This window comes from Anomalospiza imberbis, chromosome 20 (genome assembly GCF_031753505.1).
Source record: "Anomalospiza imberbis isolate Cuckoo-Finch-1a 21T00152 chromosome 20, ASM3175350v1, whole genome shotgun sequence".
NCBI lineage: Eukaryota > Metazoa > Chordata > Aves > Passeriformes > Viduidae > Anomalospiza > Anomalospiza imberbis.
In genome coordinates, this window is record NC_089700.1 from 6,311,650 (window position 1) to 6,333,509 (window position 21,860).

A 21,860-nucleotide genomic window follows, 5' to 3' on the forward strand; every position below is an offset into this window, starting at 1 on the left:
TACAAACAGAAAAATCCCAAATATCTGAACAAGACTAAGACTATCTTAGCTTTGCATAAAGGCATCCATAGAGTTTGAGCTTATTCATAGAAAGAAACAGTATATTCAATGTTAGAAAGCATTTTTAGCCCCCAGTTTTTTACTGGCCTTCCTCCAGTGGGGTTAGATCAAACAAAAATGGCTTGACTCATTTTGTCAGGATCTATGTAAGTTCTCTTACCATTATTATAAATCCTGAAGATGTACTGTAAATCACAAGTTTCTTCACCATTAATTATGCAGAAGAGAACAGAAATTACACACTGGATACTGACTCACACCATGGGATCTCTCATTCCTTAGTGTATTATGATTCACACCTTTTTTTTCCCTCTTAGAAAAGAATTCCATCCTTTATACCATGATAAATTAGGACAACATGTGTTCAGTGTAGCACTCCATTGGTCCCTGCCAGGCAGAACACAAAATTCATTTTTACACAGCCCCTCCCTAGAACACAGGATTATATCCACTATCAAAACTAAAACCCCTGAAGTGTTATGACAGTGGTTGCCATATCAGGGCCGACTGTGAAAATTAAGAACTCATCAGTTCCATAAGCCTTAGGCAGTTTCTAAAAGTTTTGAAAAGGTGCTGACAACTGGCAATTGTCTATTGCTCCAAAAGGGATGAAAGAAAAATGCCTTTTTTCCCAAGTACTCTAAGATGTGGTTCTGTTTTCATGGCTTGTCCCACCAACCAAGCAAATTTTCTCATTTGTCACTTTTAAAAACTAAGCAGCTGCTATCCACAAGTAGTTCTGGAGGAGCCTTCCGCCCCAAGCAACTGTCAGAGAGAGATTAAATACCAGAATAATCTCTGTATTGTATCTCAGAACCACTTTTCCTCTGTAATCCTCCCAACGACAAGAATGCAGCTCAAGCCAGCTTACTTGGAAAATTCAAGTTACTAGAATGAGTTGCTTATTCAGGCCGAGTCAGATTCCTTCCATGAGTCACTGTCACTTAAGACAATTAACTCCAGGTATATTAGAACTGGGAAAAACCGGCATGGAAAGCAGCACTAGAGACCGAAACCCCCGAGCCTTAGTGGGGACACAGACCCGTGCTCTAAATTGGAGAAGCTAAGGAGTTTGACCATCTCCACCTGTGAGAGGGGGCTAAACACACCGAGCTTTCTCCAAGAAGTGCTTTGAGGCACCTGTGCAAGCACTGGCAAAGAAGGAGGAATTCCTCCAGCGCGAACGTCAGTGCTGTGCCCAGCAGGGCGGATCACAGCCAGCAGCGCTCGGAGCTCTAACGCACGTTCGGGATGTACAGGAAGCCTGTCTTGACAAGGGCAAGCCAAGCCGCCTGGAGCCCCGGCCGTGTCACGGCCACGTCTGAGCCGGGAGCAGCCCCGCCACGCCCCGGCCGGCCCCGGCTGCGCTCGGGCTCCCCGCGAGCAGCGCTCGCCCCGCGCCGGGCGGGGATGCGCGCAGGGAAGCGTTACCGGAGTGCAGCCACCGACCGCCCGGCGGCCGGGGAGCGAGCAACTGCTCCGGGCAGCCGGAGCCGCGCCGTGCCGCCGCCGGGATGCCGGCCGCTCTACCCCGCTCATTTGTTCCTTCCGCGGAGAATGTTTCGAGTTTCCGGGAAGGTCGGCGGCTGCGGGAGAACGGCCGAGCCGCGGCCGCCCGGGGCGCTGCCCCCGCGCCGCCCCGCAGCCATGTGCCCGAGCGCCGGTGCCGCCGGCCGGGCGGGCGGGAGGCGGCCGCGCACACCGACCGACCGACCGCCCGCCCGCTCGGCCCCCCCGGCCCCGCTCACCTGCGCTCGGCGCCCCGGGACGCGCGGCTCGGGGCCCTGCGGCGGCTCCGCGAGCGCCTCGGCGCCGACTGCCCGCGGGAGCCCGCGCCGCGCCGCTAGTGAGCATGTCCGAGCGCCGGGCATGCGGGCTGCGGGCCGCTGCCTCCGCCCTCACCTGCACCGGCTCCGCCGGGACCCCGCCTCGCCCCCCGGCCCGGCCCGGCCCGGCCCGGCCCGGCCCGCGCTGGTTACGTTGTCCGCGGCAGCAGCATCCCGCTGAGCGGCTTCGGCAGCGAGGTGTTGCTGTTGCTTCCAAGGGCAGACGCACCTGTCTGCTCCAGACGGACAAGATAAACCTCGAACGCTGATGGTAATTCTACCGGCCCCTCCTGGCTGTGGGAGTCGTCAGAAGTGCGTGTTCCTGGGAAGGACGCAGGTGAAGTTCGCTCCGGAGTGATTGCACCGAGCTCGGGTAACCATCCGCTGTGAGCAGCGGATTGGCTCATCCCACACAGGTGTGAAATAGCCGAGGCAGGATCTACAGGAAATTCTACACACTGAACTCCAACAGCCTGAACCACTCTGAGCTAAAACAGTAAAAAACCTCGGCTCTTGCCAGTCCTGCAGCAGTTTAAAGTATCTTAAAGTTTCTCTTAAACCACCCCTCTCTGGCCATTCCTGCAGCACCAACACTGCTTGACACACAGTTTTCATGTAAAAAATGTTTCAAACTTTATAGAAAGTCGAACGGATACCTTTTGTCTCTTTGATGTCCTCGCCAGGACCCCGGCACACGCTAAGGTTTAAAGGAACGTTTCCCCCTGGTAACAACAATTCAGTCCTGCCAGTGTCCCCTACTCTCACTACAAATAAGTCACACTCCTGCAAACCAAAGAACACCAGAATTGCCGCTGTCTCCCCTCCCAGCAAGGCAGAGGGAGCTCTCTCGGTTTTTTCTGAAGTAAAATGACTCTACCTGACAATTGTGTAACCACACAGTAAATGTCTCAGCTCATTTTCAGATGGAGTTTCAGATTAGTCACTAGAAAGACAATGCTAGGAAACAGCAGCAACATGCACAGATGTGCACTTCAGTACAAGATGGCTCTACCAGAGCTGAATATCTGTTAAACAGGTTTTAAATAGCTATGACAGAGAGAAATTCAGTTGCACCTAGGTACTTCCAAACATTTTAAATTTTACGCAGTTACTTTTCTTTGACTTCTTTAATTAAAAATTATACAAATGCAGATAGAAAATATTATGAAGCAAAACACACAGAACAGCCATTAATTCCAAGAAAACTGAAATTATTCTTAAAAAAAGTACCATCTTTCTCAACTGTTCGTGTCAAACCAGAGAAGATCAGCTCATGGATTTCCATTTGCTTACATACAAACCCTGAACACAAGTCAATAAAGTGCCAAGTTAACAGAATAGTCAGTTCCTTGAGATACTTATAAGTTTGTTAATAAGTACCTATACCACTGAATTTTCCATATGTGAACCTTCCTGTAACATTCAGGGCATGAACCCCATGACAGCACAGTCAACACAAGAGGAACAAAATAACTATTTCAAAGCTCTTTCCCTTCCTCTGCAGTCTGAAAGTGCTCCCGGAATTCTGACAGAATTCATACAGCCAGGCCAAACACCAACTTTGGTTCACTGCAGTATTTCTACAGGAAATAAATTTTAACGATTTTCTAAACTCCCACTCACGTCACTGCTACTAATTCCATCCCAAACAGAAAAAACTGTTCACAGCACAGCTCCAGTCACTCCAATGACCAACCAGCCCTGCAAACCCTTCCATTATTACCCTGGAGTTGCTCAGTTCAGATCTAAGTTGGTTATTGTGTAACCAAGAGTACCAGAAGGGGAACAGTAAAAGCCAGGCTTACGGTCCTGCGCTCTGCCTTGTGCCTGACCACGCGGATGATTTCTCCTGTAGGAACACGTTCAATCTGCAGCTCCATTTTCCCAAGGAAAGTCAGTAAATCCCTCTATTCTTTATGGATAGTTCTGGTTTCAGCGTGCAGCAGCAGCAACAGCCAACCTTGACTAAGTGCAGCCTTTGGTTCAGAGCCCTGTTGTGAGAGGAAAAGATGAACCTCTGTATTTATACCAAGTGTTAGGTGTGAGCTGAAACAATGAAGTTCAAGACTGGTTTCCACTCGTTCCAATGTGCCACGACAGTTCCAAGAAGCCTAAATTTATGTTTGTGTTTATTGCCTCCAACTTTGTTGCTGTTCCATTTCTGTCCCGCTGGGCTCAGAAAAGTCAGGTCGCTGCGGATGCTGTTTCAGAGGTGTTGGCACGAAACAATCCCATGGTGGACTTCAAAAATCTACCAAGAGGTTTTGTGCAGAAAAAAATCCTTCATCTTTGCCTCCAAGAGCAAGCAATAGCAAACCCTGATTGCTCCCATGGTAACTACAGGAAGTTCTGCAAACTGCTGCAGAACGGAATCATTATTAATTGAGTCCTTGAGTAGCTAACTAATCATGGCAAAGGAAATTAATTGGCACGTTACTGCATGAAAATTCCTACAAATAGGAGAAAAATAATCTGGTGAATGCTGGTTTAAGTGCAATTACAGAACTTTACAATTATCATGCCATCCATTAATGGAGTGGCCATACTACCTTCCAGAAAAAGATATCACATATCCTGCCTGTGACTGGGGGGAAAAAAATCAGTCTAAATTTCAGGTATTTTAAGATTTGCTGAGGACAGAATTCCTTCTATCTCCTTGGAAGAGCCAAATTTGAATTTTCAACTCTACTACAAACCAACTGCAGTTGATAATGCTTGCCAAGAAAGCATTAACAAGATTAATTAATAAGATTAACAACCACTGGCCACTCCAGAGCAGATACAGGTAACACAATTCTGTTCAGCAACTGCAAAGAAAGGTTCTGTGTTTCATATCTGGAATTATTCTTATGCTTCCTTAGCTGTTATACTCAGGATTGTTCCAGTCCAACAATTGTTTCCTTGAGCACTTACTTCCCAATACAGAGTTCTACTAAAAAAAAATAGATTCTATCACATTTAAAAACCCAACACTGTCACTTCCCTAAACAAACCCACCCTATTCTCAGTAATAAGCAGCAATACCCAGCCTAATTTATCTCCCCTTTCTATAGAGAGAAATCACAACGGTCAGAACACCAAAGCTGTGTTAGTGGAATGGCTCCTGTGATGCAGATGTTAGAATTATGTGCAAAGAAACCTTCTGAAAATGGGCTACAAGTGAGTGGTAAGAGGGAAAAAAAAGGTGAAGACAGCACAAAGAAGCTGGAGGAAAAAATGTAAAAGAACAAAATAAAAAAGGGCACAGAGGAGCAGAGTGTGGTCTCCGATGAGCCTGAGCTGTAAAACCACACAGTTACAGTGCAATTAGAACTTGACAAATGATGCTGAAGCATTCCCTGCCAGAGCTGATGTCTGTACTTGAGAACTGCCAGTTTCAAAGCATGGTTAGCAGGTTAAAACATTTGCTATTCTAGTTTTCATCCTTTTGTGGTGCCTATATTCATATTTTCTGTATTTTTCCTGCACCTCTGCATTTCCTCTTGCCAGTTTGCATCCCCAGATCTCACACTTCACTGTCTGACTCCAGTGATTCTCCCAAGCTGCGTTCAACTGCTCCCACACAGATTTCTCTTGCTGCTTTCTAGGCTGCACAAAGTTCTTCTTAATTGCAGACACCCTGTAAGTGGAAGATGACAGTTCCACTGTAATAGAGGGAGGTGGGATGTACAAACACAGATCCATGATGTTCCTCAAATTGAAGCAATCAAACAAGCTCAGGGCAGCTCAATTCCTGAGCAGATCATTTTCCAGAGTAACTGTATATTAAATACAAACTGCTTCGTGTCAATCACGTGCAAACAGCAATTCCTAAATCCAGGGGCAGAAAGGGCCACAGGAAGTTTCCTGTTAGCAACACAGAGCTCTCAAAAAAGGTATCATTTCCTCTCTCAAGGAAAACCTAACTCCAGCTTTGTTCAACTGGCCTTTCCACTGCAGTATATTAATTGAGACAAGTTCATCTGAGTGTCACTCAGTGTCCAAGAGCAGAGAAGGAAGCAGTGGTAGTAGAAACAATGGTCTTTATCAGAACTTATTTTTAGGGTCTCACAAACATGCAAGACATCTTAGAAATATTTCCTGTTTACACAGAGCTGTACTATCTGTGTGCAATGATACACTGCACATCCTGAGGTTAGCCAGCAATCAGAAATATATGGGAGTTAAATGAGGCTAGACTGGATAACATTCCTTGGGATATATAGCTCCCATTTGAAAATTAATTCTCCAACAGCAGGGAGTTAGGAAAAGTTATTCTTAGATGGAAATTGAGTGCAAATTTATATTCAAATATACAACATTTAAAATATGATGCATAACTTAGCAGATCTTTCATAAAGGCAAAAGAGATACCTCAAATCACACCATGAAAAATTCACTGTGAAAAAGTGAAATTAGAAGAACCTGTTCTCAAAAATTAAGAAACAATGTCAAGTGGTCTGGGCATTTTTACAAGGAAAATGTCAAAACCTCAATGGGGAAGAGGGACAGAAACGGCAAAACCACAAGAGCATTTAATATGGGATTCATTGAAACAGGGAAAAAATAGATTAATCTGCTTTGTCCAAAGGAAAAATAGCATTTATCCTTGCTCTTCTTTTGCAGCCCAAGCCCTAGCACAGGGTGTTACTGATTTCCTTCTAAAATACTTTGTGCCTTAAACATGACCAAAACAAGTTCCTTGGAGAAAGGTTACAAATTAATCCTCCCCACCCAAACCAGTCTGTTCCTTCTCAAATTAACAGAGGCCATGCACAACACTTCACTGCCAGGATTTATTTCAGAGGTACATGAAAAGAAAAACACATGAGTATAAAAACATTTCCAGTGATTATAACATCCAATTAAAGGTGTTTTAAGAAAAGATAAATTTCATCAGAAATTGCATCATTACAGGTCATGGAATAGTTTGAAAAGCTACCATAGGTAACAGTAGTAAACAAAAGTGCCTCTGTGTGCATAATACTGAAGAAAGAAGTGCAGAGTTCTGTGCAGCATCCTCCTTACACACAAGCAGCTCCAATCCCAGCTGCTGCGGGCATTTTCCGGGAAGTCCCGTGGTTCAAAGGATCCGTTTACAAAATGCAGCTTCTGTGTCCAGTGACAGAGGGTTCTCAGCTCCCACAAACACAAAGCATCTCGAGTGTCTTGCCCCTAAAAAGAGGCTGCATGGCTCCCTCTGGGCTGCTCCTGCCCAGCAGATGCACCCTGCTTAGAAGAAACTGGATCTTGGTCCACAGTAAATTGCCAGCTGTGGTCTGGAATTCAAAGCCCACTGCTCTTCGGGCTCTCCACAGAATCTCCTTGCATGGAGAATGGTCAGAGTTACACGAGTGAAACCAGAGACAGAGCAGAACTCAGGAACTGCAGAAGGTACTGCAGTTCAAAGCAGGGGTTTGTCTGATGCCCTAATTGCCATGAGAAGTCACATAACTGAAAGATTCAGTGCAAAACAAATTCTTGGGAGACCAGTATAAATGGGAAAATTGTTTCTAATATGGTTCCAAAGTGTAACAGGAATGTACAAACTGTAAACCTCAAGGCAGTGTTAATCCATGCAATGAACACCGTATCCTCTGAACCTGCCCTCACTACTCACCAAGTATTCCCAACACCAAGCACCAAGCTGAGATACAACTAAAACCTACAGAGGCCAAGTGTTCCTAAAGCCCACTGCAACTACCTAACCAGAAACCTATGCCAGAGCTTCAATAGGACACAAAGACACCTGGACCTCAAAAGGTTTTATACAGTGAATGATAAAAGCAAAACAAATATCCTATCGAGCTGTTAACTTCCTATCTCAAAACAACCCTGAAAAAAATAAGGCTTTGAGAAAAAGAGCAAAAAGGAATCCACTCAGTTCTGAAGCAGAATTCCAGCATGAACATCCCAACACCCCTTGCTCTTCCACCTGAACCAAACCTGCTCTCTTCCATCCCTGTGCCAGTGAGGAGTGACTAACTCTGCTCACCACACCTGGGAGGGAGCTGTGGCTACAGAGCATGGGAGACTCAAAGCGCTCTGTCCCAGCACTGCAGACTGAGATTCTGTGGTGGAATGTTGGTGCCCTTTCCTATCCTTTCCAAAGATCTCTATTTCCTCATCGAGAAACAAGACCCTTTCAGAAGCTAACTACCTTTCAGGTTCCTAAAGGTACAGGAAATTTCTATTCCATCTCCACCCTCAAGTGCACAGGATACAGAAAGGTCTGAGCACCTCTAGAAAAACAGGAAGTTTGCAGACTGATTGCTATAAATTGAAGAGATTTACAATTTTCAAAGATTATGCCAAATCATCAACCACGGGCTGCTCAACTATGCTAAAGCATTTCTCAAGTTCTGCAATTTCCCTCAGAAGTTGTGGGATCCTGGCTCACTCCAAGCCAGGGACGGGTATAAAAATGGGTTTATGTTTTTTAATAAGGGGGGCAAAGGCAATAGGCAAATTGCTTAATTGTTTTATAAAATAAGAATTTCAAAAATCATGAATAGTGCATTTTGATAAAAGTATTTCAATTTGGAAGAATCAGAAATTGAAAATCCTACAAAGAGTTCTTCAGTAAGGCATGAAGAGAAGGATCTACCAAAGGAGACTTTACACACTCCAAAGATTTTGTTTTTCATGTGACCTGTTTTCACTGGTGTTTCCCAAAAGGTAATTAGCTTACATCTCTAAGTCAAATAAGATTTCAAAACAAGCTAACTAGCTGTATCTAATAAATAATTTTTAAATAACTTCATTTAAACTCAAAATTTGGAAATCAATTAATTAAGTGGTTACAGCATAGTAAATATCACATCGTAAATAAAATATCCTCTATAAAAAATGGAACAAGCCTATAAACCTATTAAACATTGCAACTTCCTTAGGTTAAATCATTGCATCAGAAATGTCTATCACCTTAAAACATACAGCATTCCTTAAGTGCTATTTTACAGTTCTCATCCAGTGCAAGAGAGTTACTCTCCCCAGAATAAAAATAACCATTTCCACAATAAATTATCTTCTACAAGTTTCCAAAGTTTCTGAACATTCCTACCTGTCTTACTCCATCTTCTAAGAGCAAAAGCTTACAATCACTAAGACATAAAGAATCATCTGACTGCTGAACCAGGACCATTAAATGCCCTTTCTATTTTCAGAATCACCATCTGATTCTGGATTGTCAGGTTTCTGCAGCCAACTGCTCTCCTCCTCTGGCACATCCTTTTCTATTGGTGTTTGGCTCGGCTGAATCTAGGAGAAAAACAGGATAAAAACCAAATTAACAATTCAAAAGCACTGTGTTGCTCTGTATTAGCCACACAATTATATTAAAAAGTCTGTCATGCTTGCTAAAAATTGAGATTAAAAAATCTAGTAAAAATCCACTATAGTGATATCAAAATATTAAATGTCATGCAAAAATAAAGGCAACAATTCTGCAGAATCTCTGATAGATACCGAGCTCAGAGACAACACAAATAGTCCACTCTGACATGTTTCTCACCTGTACAGAGAAACATAGGAACAGAATACCTAAAAAAATATATAATACTATAATACAGAAATGAGATACCGGCCAGCCCATGAAATTTCATTATTATATCCCCTGAGACACTGAGGTTTCACAGTCTTCTAAAACCCCTTCATCCTCATCATCAACAATGCAGAATTCCTATTTCAAAGATTCCCTAGCACATGAGCACAGCCATGACAGCATGGAAAATTATGCACAAACAAAATTATTCTGGAAAAAACAGTGTTTGTGTAGAAGCAGCAATGCTTGTTCAGTTCAACTTTTTTGGGCAGCTAAGTCATCCTTGCAGAAATTAAACAGAGCCTGGTAATTAAATAACTTGAGTCCAGCTATCTCATCCTTCCCAAATTCAAGTGACAATTTACAGGAAACACTTGGGTGCAAATCACAGAATGGAGCACAAAGAGCTCACTTACAATCTGCCAGAATTTCAGCAGCACTTGATTTGTCATCTTTACAGAAACTGGGGTCTAACAGTGAGGGAGAGAAACCTGTCTTCTTTCACTGTGTGATGCTGTAACAGTTACTCAGAGTCTTTCAGCACATCAGCAAATTTTTTTAGCCAGGACATATCCTTTTTAAGTTTCCTAAGTTTCCTTCTGCTGCCACCTTCCAAGGATTAACACAGTTATGTTCAGATGCATATGAAAACAAATGAAGTAATAAAAAAGAAAAAAAAAAAATCACACCAACATTAAACAATGCTTCCTAATGTATTACCTGAAAAGGTTCACTGATGCCAACTATTGACTGCAAGTTATTGCTATAATAACAAAGCAAAAATTCTCCTCCCGTCTTGGGTATTTCTGAAGCACTCATGTAAACCTGGCAAGAATAAGAACGGGCAATGAGCAATTTCCACAGAAAAAGAAGTTTACAAAAAAAGCCCTTCAGGACACCATCAAAATCAGTATTTGCTATTTATAAGCACATTTTAAAACGTAAGTTAAAACGGATGGGGACAGAAATAACTCAGGAAACCATCTGAAAATCAAATCAGGGAGGAGAGGAATATCCTTCACCATGTCAGCAGACTGGCTTGGTTCAGTGACAAGGGAGAAGAGGCCCAGAGCGGTTGGAAGGGAAGGGCCAAAGCCAGAGAGCAGCAGAGGGAGCGGAGCTGCCTCCTGGTGGCAACAACAGAGCACTCCACAAGCTTGGTTTGCTCCTGTCCCAGGGAGCCACCGTTCCCAATTTCAACTTCTATTTGTTCAGATAAGTATCTCTGGATATTTATAATTTGCATCAAAACAAGATTTTTTTTTTTTGGTTAAATCACTTTAGGTAATCACTACCAGAAGGCTTTGTAGCAGACAGCAGTTTTTAAAGAGGGAACAAAACATTCAATAGGAATAATTAGGAAGAGGGATTTAAAACAGTAATATTGTTCCCAATTAGCTTCAACTGAGAAGAGGATACAGAACCCCTGAGGGAAAGGAGATATGGAACAGACCTCAAATGCTACTCTATGGAAAACTACATTAGAAAGAAATACAACTGACTTGTTTGCTGTTTCTGCTGGAAGAAATTTCATCGTCTTCCACCCAAGCATAAGTAACATAATCCTTCACATGCCTGAAAGTCACCTGCAGAGAAAGATACAAACTATCAGCTCCCTGATGGAAACAAACGCCATACTACCTGAAAAACAAAGTTGTGAGAGATGTTTACTGTTTCACTGAAATAATTAAAACACTCTTAGGATCAAAACATTTTGGGGGCATGTACACATCTTCTATTTCTAAGAGGGTGGGACTTCTCTCACCCTTCCATTGACTTTTATTTTTGTTGCATCAACTTCTTTCCACAGCTTCTGCAACATGTTACTTCAATAAACAACCAGTTTACCTTAGGAGAGAATTTAACGGGTGTAGAAGAACTCACATGCTGCAGAGCTAAACTGTCATTACACAGAGACTAACAGCAACCAAGGGCACAGCTATTTCACAGAGTTCTGCACTAGCAGGAATCAGTGCTCTAAAGTTCTCAAGGACCTCCTGCAGTCACATTCCCCATCTTTGTTGAAGAGGTAACACTACCTGGAAGAGCCCAATCCAGTCCCAAGCACTGCTGGGGAGCTCAGGCGCCGCGGAGTAGCGGATGAGAACATCGTGCTCTGCACTCCACTCACCCTCAGGATTCAGCATGACCAAGGGATCTGAGGCAAGAGGCTTCATCTACACAAAAAACACAGAGTTTAAACTCAGTCAAGCCTGTCATTCTTTCAGTTATTCTTCTCAAGTTATTCTCTGCTACAATTTCCACCTGTGGGACTCTTAACTGACTGGAAATAACCTGACAGCAATTTGCTGCCTTCACTGTGATCAGAATGAAACAGAGATTATGGTTTAGGAAATCAGCTGCTGTAAGGCAACACTGAGTAAAACAAACTTTTTCTTAACAACGTAACTGGGACAGCACCTCAAGCTTGAAAGTTCCTGTGACAGGTTTGTGATCACTGATGCCATAGCTCATGTGACTGACATAGTTATTCAGAGTAACAGAAATTGGGTTCTCTTCTTCAGGGAATTCGCCTTCTTTTGATGCAACCTCACCGAGATTTTTCTCTTTCCATAGAATTCTATCTGTCCATGCTGGCTTTCTTTTCTTCTCACTGCAAAAATGTAAGGTAAAAAGTGAAATGAGCAGAGAAACAAGTTGCCAAAAGCTAAGAATGCTGTGCAAAATCTACTCAGAGTTCAAAGACTGTGAGATACATATTAATAAAAGGAGGCAATCATATCCAAGCTTCATTTTACAGCTCTGATTAATGTGTTTTACAAGCAACGTTTCCTTAATTTGAACTCCATTCAGCACAGATCATGGCTTTCTGAAAGAGGAGTAAAATGAAGGGGAGAAGGACGTTAAAGTGGGTTAGTTGGCTTCATACAGGAAATGATACTTTCTCCTAAAACCCTGTAAAAACATGCATGAATTTAGAGATAATACAACAACTGCCCCAGGCTCCAAACGTACAGATATTCTGAGAAATGAGGGTGTAAACATAAGGAATATGTAGGAAGAGTATGAATGACGTTTGAAATTATTCAAAATATTTGAGAGCAAGTTTCTTTTAACAACACAAGACGGGACAAACTTGGGAAGCTTATGGTAATCATAGGTGCCACAGCAATGCTTTATTTAGAAGTTCCTCTAAATTGTACCAGCCTGCATTTCAGGTTTGCAAGCTACTGCTGTCTCATAACAACAGGCTTTCACAATTCTATAATCAAGAAGTTGTGCCTGCAGCTGTACTGTACATCAAACTGTTATCACGATGCAGAGTTTCCTTTTATACCATATCAATTACACCAGAAGACATGAGCCCTCTGTGGTTCTCTCTGTAGTGGGAGGAAAGCTTAACAGCAACTCTCTGGATGGGTGGATCACTTCAAATTGAAATGGAGAAAAGATCATACCCTATGGAAGAGGAATTAGAATGGACTGGATTGGATAATGAAAGTTAAAAGCAGGATGTGTAAGGAAAACTGTCAGTTTAAATATCAAAACCAAGGCCATTTAGTTCAATATTCAACATAATTTTGTTTTACCCCTTCCTACCCTTTAATAAAGGGGAAAGTGTTGAAATAACTAAGGGCTCTTATCCCACTTACTGCAGTAATTCTATAAATGGACAGAAATCTTTAGGAGATGCCAGATGTCTGCTCTGCTGTGCAGGAAAATATTAAAAGAACAGCTTAAGGTAAAACACTCATTGTTTTAGAGAAAATGGAGTATTAGATGGGAAACAAACCCTCAGAATTCACACTGAAGGAATATAAAAAATAAAATTCTCTGGGCTTCAGTAAAAGCAACTTTTGCAGGGTGCTTGCCTTGAGGTCTTGCTGGTCACCCCATCTGAGCAAAGTCTCTCCGGTAGCTTGAACAGCAGTGGGATGCACACAGAATGTGTAACCACACTTTTTGTTCTCTAAATCAGCCAATACAGACAACCAGGCTATGAATCATTTGTAAAATGTCCAGGTTTGGATTGTTTTAAGTCTTTTTTGTTGGGTGGATTTACTGCTGGTCCCATTACATCTCATTATATTAAATTAGGAAGCAAAATGTCTTTGGGTCCACATGAATAAAGCTCCAACATTAAGTGCAACAGCAGAGTAGATAACACTGCAGCTTTCAGACAGGTTAAGAAAATCCCTAAAGAAAATCAGCTGTCATCTGATTTTCAAATATTTCACAAAAAAATCAAAGCAAAAGCTCAGATGGAGCCTTGCTTTGATTCTGAAATATTTAAAAAAAAAACTACAAAATTCAGAAAGTTCTCTTCTTACTTAAACCAAAACAGGGACTTCTGTTCTCTGGAAGTAAAGAAAAAGATCAGTACAAAACCCTGTTTGGACAGGAACTTATCCTTCTGTGGAAACATAAGACTAATACTTAACAAACAGACTTTAATATCACAGAAAAACTTTGGAAATTTAAGCAACTCCATCTTGAACTAAAAATAATCAATAAAGACAAATATACATTAATTTTCAAATACCAGCATAAAAAATGAAACGCTAAAACAGAGAAGGGAAGCAAAAACCAGGGACAATTATTCTTTTGCTCCCTTTTGACAACCAATGAGCACGTTTAGTAGGAAAGAACAAAAGTAGCTTAAACAAGTGCTCATTTATTTTGTTAATATGATCTTTCCAAAAAGGCAGCGGGGTTGTTTCATTACTTCCCTCATACAGTCAGCAGACCCCAGCTTCTTCAGCCAAAAAATATTTATTTATTCAGATTTAATCAATCTAAGCATAACAAAACGGCTCAACAACCCCAGTACACTCAGCAAATTCAAGTTTGCTGATTACTGAAGTGATATTTAACCAAGCACCACATTCACTCTTCTATTCCACCTCTAAACTCATTTTATCTTTTACCTCGTGTCATAGACCTCCGAGTCAAGGTCAAACTTGTAGGTGGGCTTAAACTGCAGAGGACCCTCTTTGAATTCCTTCAGAAATGCTTCCTGCTTTTTTGCCATATTTAACTGCAGAAATAAAAAGTAACTTTTAAAGATTCGGTTTAAAAAATTAGAGCTTAAAGGATGATTGGGAAAGCATCTTCCAAGAATTCAACATTGCAGTCAGTACAACATTAGATGGTAAATTTAGAAGGGCCTCTTTGTTATAGCCAGAACTTGACACAATCCATCTAAAAGTTTAGAGGCAATTCTACCCAAAACATCCAGAATAAGGATGTCTTAAAAAGAATTCTTGGGAGAAGAGGAGAGATAAAGGTAAGGAACAAGTGACAAGACATGAAGTTCAAAGAAATCTCCAGTCAAACATGAGCATTGTAAATAAGTAAATGAGCACTGTAAAAGAAACCACACAAAAGCAGAACAAGTTTGCAATTAACTTATGACCACATCATGTTCCACCTCATGACTGCTCTGAGTTTGTGTTCTTTAACAAAAATTAGAAGCTCAAGGTGTAATTTAACTACCACATTGTGTTTGTGTGCACTAAAACCAAAACCAAAACCCCAAAGAGACTGAGCCAACCCACCTGGTCCTTTTCCCAGAGCAGACTGAAACGCTTGTTATTGATTGATTCTCTAACAAAGTGTATCCCATAATCTGCTATCCGGAAGTTTAGGTCTCCAAACCAGAAGAGAAGCCTTAAAACCAAACCAAGATGCATCAAACAAAGAAGATTTATATGAATCTATTAACTCAAGGGAAGAATTTGACAGAATATTAGCCATTACACTAATTAGTAATCACTTTTATTACTTAATGTAAACAGCTTAAACACAAACATTAAGTAGTTATAGATAAGCTTACACAGGGACAACCTGCAGCTAAACAAAAAAAAAAAAACTGAAGTAATTTTTTTTTGCATTTCTTGCATTCTTGCTGCTTGCTTATTACTGCCTGAACATTAACTTCTCCTGCATCTTACATCTCTGAACATTTAACAGCAACCTAAAAGATTTTTGGTATAAACAGGCTTTAGCTTCTAAAGCTCTCCTGCATGACATGTACAGTCTATATGCTAAAGAAACAGGAAGAGAACAGTCTTGTAAAACAGACATCTGTCTTTCAGGTTATCCTATCCTCCCAGGGTTCAGGGCCAAGGCTGAAGGGACATTTAAAATAAAATGATGGACGAAAAATGCAAAACCAAAACTCTTCAGTGCAAGAGTTCACCCTATATTAGACAAAAACAACACAGAACTGAGTGAACAACTCACTCATGATCCAAGGGACTTGGAATATCCTCTCCTTCAAACTGCATTTCCAGAATTTTCTCAAAGTCATCCAGGCGCTGCTCTGTGTTCTCCATGTGAGCTGGCAAGTGGCAGTTCATGAAACAGATCGTGTGCCCAAAGAGGGACATGCGGACGCTGACTCCTCCTTTGTTCCCCTGGGATGGAAGAGGAACAGCATTCCCTGAAACTGCAGTCAGTGCCTGCAAATGTAACTAACACCACCTATAACCTTTTAAATCTTGCAATTAAGATTTAATTCAGTACAATTTCTTTCTACACAACTTGTTGTGTATCAGCAAATAAACTGAAATTATGGTCTGTGCTGCACACGAGGTTCAAACAAATGAGTCTGCTTGTCAGGTTATTAATTTTTAATTAAACCACATCTCCTGTGCCCCAGCAGGGACCCATGGAGAGGCACAGAGCACCAGCAGGGAGCAGGTAAGCACCCCTCAGGCAGTCCTTACCCAGTACCCATAGAGGCCTGTGCGGGTGTAGTGGGTGTGGATGTCCCGGATGAAGGGAAGGTGCACGTGCTTCACAAAGATCAGAAGCAGCAACCCCTGCATGCGAACTGAGGAGAGCTGGGGAGATAGAAAAGAAGGAATGGTCATTTCCAGGAGTGCCTTGGGTTTACTTCACAGGAGCTTTTAGGTGAAGAAGGCCACAGCAGAAGTCGTGCAGCTCCCCTGTCAAGCCTGGCCTCAATACTGTGACACAGTAAATACAGACTCATTTCAGTGCTGTGAAAAACACATTCCTTAGAAACAAATCTGATCAATTCCTCAGCTAATTAACACAGTTCCAACATTATGTTTCAATCTGAAGTCGACCTCAAAACATGCACCTGCCCAAACCTCTTTAAAGATTTTTCTTCTGCCTCACCAGCCTCTTGTTTCTGCCTTTAAGAATCCTGTTCATGAAGGACCAAATCCTTCACTTTTCACCTAAAAGCTTTATAACTCACACCTACAAGTCCTCCAACAGCAGCAAGTTTTTCAAACTGAAGCAGCCTTGAGCAGATCATTAAATATTCTAAATGTCTTCAAAAGCACAGCAGTCAATTCCAGGCAGCTGCAAAAACAATGAGCTGCAAACAGCAGAAAGTTCTGTCTTGCAATGCCTGTAAAAACTGATTTACCAAACACTTAGAGAGCACATAAGACACGGGGTTTTTGTGGTTTGGGGTTTTTCTGGTTTGTGTGTGTGGAAATAGTCTAATAAAGATGTCCTTCGTTGAACATTTATGGACTTTACAATGATCCTGGCATGAGACACAAAATTCATTGTGTTTGTTTTAATAATTATGATTTGATTTAAAATACAGGCATTGAAATACATTAACTGTAGTTCAATTTTATGCTGGATTAATTTAGAAAAAGACTACATTAGAATTAAACTGACTATACAACTGCTAGAGAAGCACAAAAAAATCAGCCCAAAATTTAAAACAGAATTCCTCCTCTGTCTCCCTATCTACACAATTAAATTATTTCAGAATATATTTTAATGTTTTCATTATCCTTGAACCCAACAAAATATCACATTGAATACTGAAACAATGGACTGCAGTTACTAATGATGCATAAATATTTTAGTAGTCAGCATTCTCCTTTCCATAATTACATCCACGAGGTACCAAGATCTTCCAGTCCCTTTATTATTTATTTCCTTTATTTCACTCTGCTGTGGCCAGCCCCCAGAGATTTCTCAAGAGCCACAGGACCTGAACACAACAAGGCACTGACCCCTCCCCTGCTGGAACCAGCACCAGTGCCACCAGCCCTTAGAGCCAAATCAAGCAAAGCCCGTGCACAGAGGGGATCCTTGGATGGTGGAGGAATTGAGTGTGACCAATTGAACAGTCTGAAAACAGACCCTGTTACTGAGGGGACAGAATGTCCCAGGCATGACACCTCTCCCTCCACACCCAACCTCATCACAGGTCAGCCAAGGGGTAAGTGCTCCTCTCCTGCTCGGCCAAATTCCTGGCTAAGTCCTGGGATAACCTTTCCTTGCTGCCTGGTTTGATTTTGACCCGGCCTGACAGCTCCCCCTTATTCCCAGAGCTAATCAAGTCCTGCTGAAAGCCATTAGGTGGCAGCATCCATTCATTAGTGTGCCCTAAACTGCCTCTGTTATAACCAGAATTCAAAATCAGCCAGGCATACCAGCAGGAATTCTTTTAACTGTGTGTATTCAGAGCCTGAATGTCAGCCCACGGCCAGATTTTGAATTTTTATCAGCAATGATTCAGGCCAGAGGGAACAATGTGGGTTTTTTCCTTCTTGTAATTCCCAAAGGGTCCTTTGTTTTGTTTAATTACAATTAAAAGAACAGCACAACTACTGAGTCTGATTAGCATGCAGATAATGCAATCACCTCAGCAAAATCAGCCAGAAATAGTGCTTGGTTTAGAAAATCACTACAAAAGGCTTTTAATTTCTCTTTACTAGAGAAATTCAGGATATCTTCCTACGTTTCTTGTTGGCGTTATTAAAATAGCCAGTCCTCTAGCTGCTCTTATGTCCTTATCATTTAAATTCTCATAAAATGTTATAGGTCTCCAACCAAAAACTAAGTCCTCACGTAAATATATATGCCCACTAAGATCCTGTTTTACACAATGCAATTTATTTTCACCTGCAAACAAATTGGAAAAAGAAAAAAAACCCCAAAAGCAAATAAAGGAGCATTACTAATCTTAATGAAAATCACTGCCATTGCTTGGGATATTTATAGTGCAAGACTACATTAGAAGCACCACAATACAGTTCCCCAATATTGCACAGAGCAAAAAACTTTTCTACAAACGAGAGAGATAAAGATATTGTAGCCACAAGAAATATGCTGTTCAGTATGAGTTCACATCACCTGAAAAACAGGAAAACACAGGTGTGATGAAGAATCATCTCTAACATATGTGTACTTATGGAAGTGACAGACACCTGCAAAAACACCATCAACTTCTCTTTTATGGATCATCTGAGGAAAAAAATTTAAGACTTCTCCTTCAGTGCTCTGACACTTAAAAGTGGTGTAAATAATTACCTTGATATATCCCAAGGGAGACAAGACAGTCATGAAAAAAATGCTCCATGGATCATCAAATGCCAAGTCAGACAGGAAATTTGTGATTTTTGAATTCACCTCCTGTAAGCTGAAAACATCACAATTACTCACATTGCACCAGTTGGTTTGGACAGAATTCATAGGAACTTTGCAGAACACAGACTCCAGAAATTTCCTACTGTTCAGTTTCTCAAACAGTTTATCCCACACACAGCTCTAACACATCTGACACTGAGCAAAACAAAATTAAAGGAGGTTATATACACCTGAAGATAGAGTTTAAGACAATGCCAGACTCAAGATGTGTTAAAAAACTTGATAGGACTTCAGAATTTCCACATGGTTTGGAAAACACAGTGGCAGATTGTGCCTAACAAGCTTGCACTAATTCCCTTAAAACATGCTGAATTTCCAATAACTTTCATATCAAAATGAACATGGTATCAAAAAAAAAAAACAGCATCCCAAACTTTTTATGTGTTTAGAAAAAAAGTATTCTGCATTCTGTCACCACATAGCAGCAGCTAACTGCTATAAATCATCTAAGTTAGTCCCCTGTTAGTTAGACTAAGCTAGTCTTCACCCTCTGGTAGCAATAGTGTTAAACCATCTCCCAGGCAGTGATTCACATCACACAGCCCTCCCAAAACAGACCATGCTGAGACCCAGCAGTTTTGCATTAAACTCACAAAGCAAGTTCTTTAATACCACTCACCCTATAACATACATATCCGTGGTGGGGCCCATCGAGTTGAGCTGAAGTAAACTTGTGACATCAGGAGGGGGAGAAGCTGTGCCCACGTTCCAGGTAACTAAGTGTAGTCTAAAAACAAACAGAAACCACATAAAACCAATGCTAACAGTGAAATGTGGACGGGCAACCAACTCTAAGAACGTTCTAATTTCCCCAGAGAACTTCTGTCACTTTTCATCAACCAGAAATCCATTTGCCAGCCCCGACACCACCACGAAAACAACCAACTGGAGGGAGCAAAACCTGAACTCTTGCCACTTATCCTTCAGCTTTTTCCCCCAGATGAGGAAAGCTTCATCCAGCGTGCGAGACACTTCTTCGTGGATCTCATCATCCGAGCTGATGTCCTCCACGCAGGCCATCAGCTGGGCCACCCTGTGCCGGAGCTGCAGGCGGCCGCTGGAGCCGGTGCTGCTGAGGCTGGCCGAGCGGCTGCGCAGGCTGGCCCCGCTCTCCAGATCGTTCAGGGACAGCCCCTGGCAATGCTGGAATGCATCCTCGCTGCTCGGCGATGCCATCTGCTCCAAGGTAAGGCTACGCCCTGAAGGACTGGCCCATTAAAGTCAAGAGATTGATAAGGGGTTTCCAGATCTTGTGGGATTCAGCATTGCATCCAACACAAAAGGACAAATGTAGGTGCAGCAATGCTGGAAAAAAAACAACCCTGTGGCGTTCCCACCACACTCGCTGGGTTGTTACAAAAGCTGCAGTCACGTTCTACCACACACGGTGAATTGTTTTTTTCATAGATTTAATGTGGTTAATTCGACGAGCTCAGGGTTTAAAAGAATTTATTGCTGACTTGAATCGATCATGTGCCTGTCTGCAGGCAAGGAGAAATGTAATCTCCAGCTCCCAAACATTCAGAGCTCTGATCAGAACCAAGCAAAGCCACTGACTCTCAACATTCACATCACAGCACTGCTTTTTCTTTACAGAACGGTTATTTTAGTACCAGAGCTTCTAAAAAGAGATTCACTTTATCGTCAGTCTTGTTACATGACAGACAAGCTTACAAAATAATAAACTGTTAATTTCCCATCATCTTAGAGTTCTATAACGACCTTATAAACACTGATAATTACTGAATCCCATCAATACACCCATTATTAAGGCTGTGTTTTTATCCCACAATCAACTGCCTGCTCAAGGTGATGTATACAGAAATGTATACAGAAAAGCTGGAAAACAACCTTGCACAATAGATTAAAGTGATACATAATTTCCCTCACTAACAGTGTATCTTTGTAAGACTGCGCTGAAGTTGCACAAAAGCTACTCCAAAACAAATTTCTAGGGGGGAAAAAATGTAGGAAGGCTGCAGATCTAATTTTACCACCGGAGATGTATCACTTGGGAGCTCTCCAGTTACTAATTTTGTAAGACAATTACCCAAAAAAGCAAAACTGAAATAATGTTGAAGACATCAGTCATTACAGACAGAAATTCAGTTCTTCAAGGTGCCCAGTGACCACAGTACTGACAAAAACACAGATCTCGGAGGTAGAAACAAACACTGTCCTGAATACAAGCAACCTACTAAAGTCATTATTTAGCATCATAATCCTCAAATGACTCAATAGCGGAGAATTTCTCAGGGTCACAGTGCTCATAATAAAGCCTTCAAAGGATTTTTAAGATATTTGAGCTCTTGTCAGCTTGTTAGTTTGGCTGTTTAAATTTTCCCGTCACAGGCTGTTACCCAAATCCCGTCTAAGCAGGTTTCTGTAGAGAATCGAGCCCAGACGGGACACCGACAGAGAGTGAAGACACATCGTAAAAACACCGTAAAAGCAGAAGCTCAGTGTTTACTCGAGCTTCTTCTCCCTCACGGTAAGTGACAAGTTGGAGACATTACAGAAGTGCAGATGCTCGTGCCCTCATTACACTTTAACAGAGCTCCGGGCAATCCCAAGCACCCAGAAATGCCCCATAAGCCCTCCCTGAACCACTCCAGCACCGACCTTCCAAACCAGAAAATCAGCTTTTCTCCTCTATTTCACATGACTGCGCAACGCCGCCAATTCGTGTAATTCTGCGCTAATACGCGCACACACAAGTTTCGCTAATTCCGGCCGATTTACGTAAGCGCTTGGGAGCCACTTTTCGGAGCCGCCCTCAGCCCCGCGCCCCTCCGCGCCCACCCCTCACCTCAACTCCTTGGTGGGAAGGCCCGCGGCCTCCATGCCCGGGGTTCCCGCAGGGAAGCGCTGCCCCAGGGACGGGGAAGGGGCCGGCGGAGCCCCCGGCGCTCCCCTCACTCGGCCCGGCCCGGCCGCGGCCTCCGCGCCGCCCTCAGCGCCCCGCGCCCATCGGCGCGCGTGACGGGGCCGGGCCCGCGCCGCGCCACGGCGCCCCCTGGCGGCCGGGAGGACGCACAGCGGCCTCAGCATTGGCACCG

General features: G+C 42.4%; 2 protein-coding genes across 9 annotated transcripts in view; both read right to left on the minus strand.

The window, feature by feature from the left end:
• Positions 1-2,434, minus strand: part of MYO1C (myosin IC) — a 50,607-nt gene extending 48,173 nt beyond the window's left edge. Inside the window, exon 1 of one of the 2 annotated variants that reach the window (XM_068210381.1) lies at positions 2,116-2,434. Coding sequence is in view for 1 of the 2 variants with exons in the window: in XM_068210377.1 (XP_068066478.1) it covers positions 1,809-1,931 (123 nt within the window). In the remaining variant the exon portion in view is untranslated. Of the gene's footprint in view, positions 1-1,808; positions 1,993-2,115 lie in introns of those variants that run through there. The other variant, XM_068210377.1, reaches the window with a different exon arrangement.
• Positions 2,435-3,262: 828 nt separating this feature from the next.
• Positions 3,263-21,782, minus strand: INPP5K (inositol polyphosphate-5-phosphatase K). Of its 7 annotated transcripts, none has more exons than XR_011005438.1 (14): positions 19,703-20,000; positions 19,421-19,528; positions 18,685-18,793; positions 16,101-16,217; positions 15,616-15,788; positions 14,928-15,039; positions 14,298-14,407; positions 13,701-13,727; positions 11,830-12,022; positions 11,448-11,585; positions 10,911-10,994; positions 10,129-10,233; positions 8,929-9,125; positions 3,263-3,877 (listed from the first exon to the last, which is right to left on the minus strand). XR_011005438.1 is itself a non-coding variant. In XM_068210386.1 (13 exons), exons 1-13 carry the CDS (start codon positions 21,643-21,645, stop codon positions 9,009-9,011), a joined length of 1,428 nt encoding a protein of 475 aa, XP_068066487.1. In that variant the 5' UTR covers positions 21,646-21,782; the 3' UTR covers positions 6,648-9,008. The 7 variants fall into 7 exon arrangements, 5 of the variants coding, with proteins under 5 accessions (XP_068066487.1, XP_068066490.1, XP_068066485.1 ...); XR_011005437.1 differs by having other exon boundaries at positions 3,263-5,505; XM_068210386.1 differs by lacking the exons at positions 3,263-3,877; positions 19,703-20,000 and adding an exon at positions 21,611-21,782 and having other exon boundaries at positions 6,648-9,125.
• Positions 21,783-21,860: the final 78 nt, after the last annotated feature.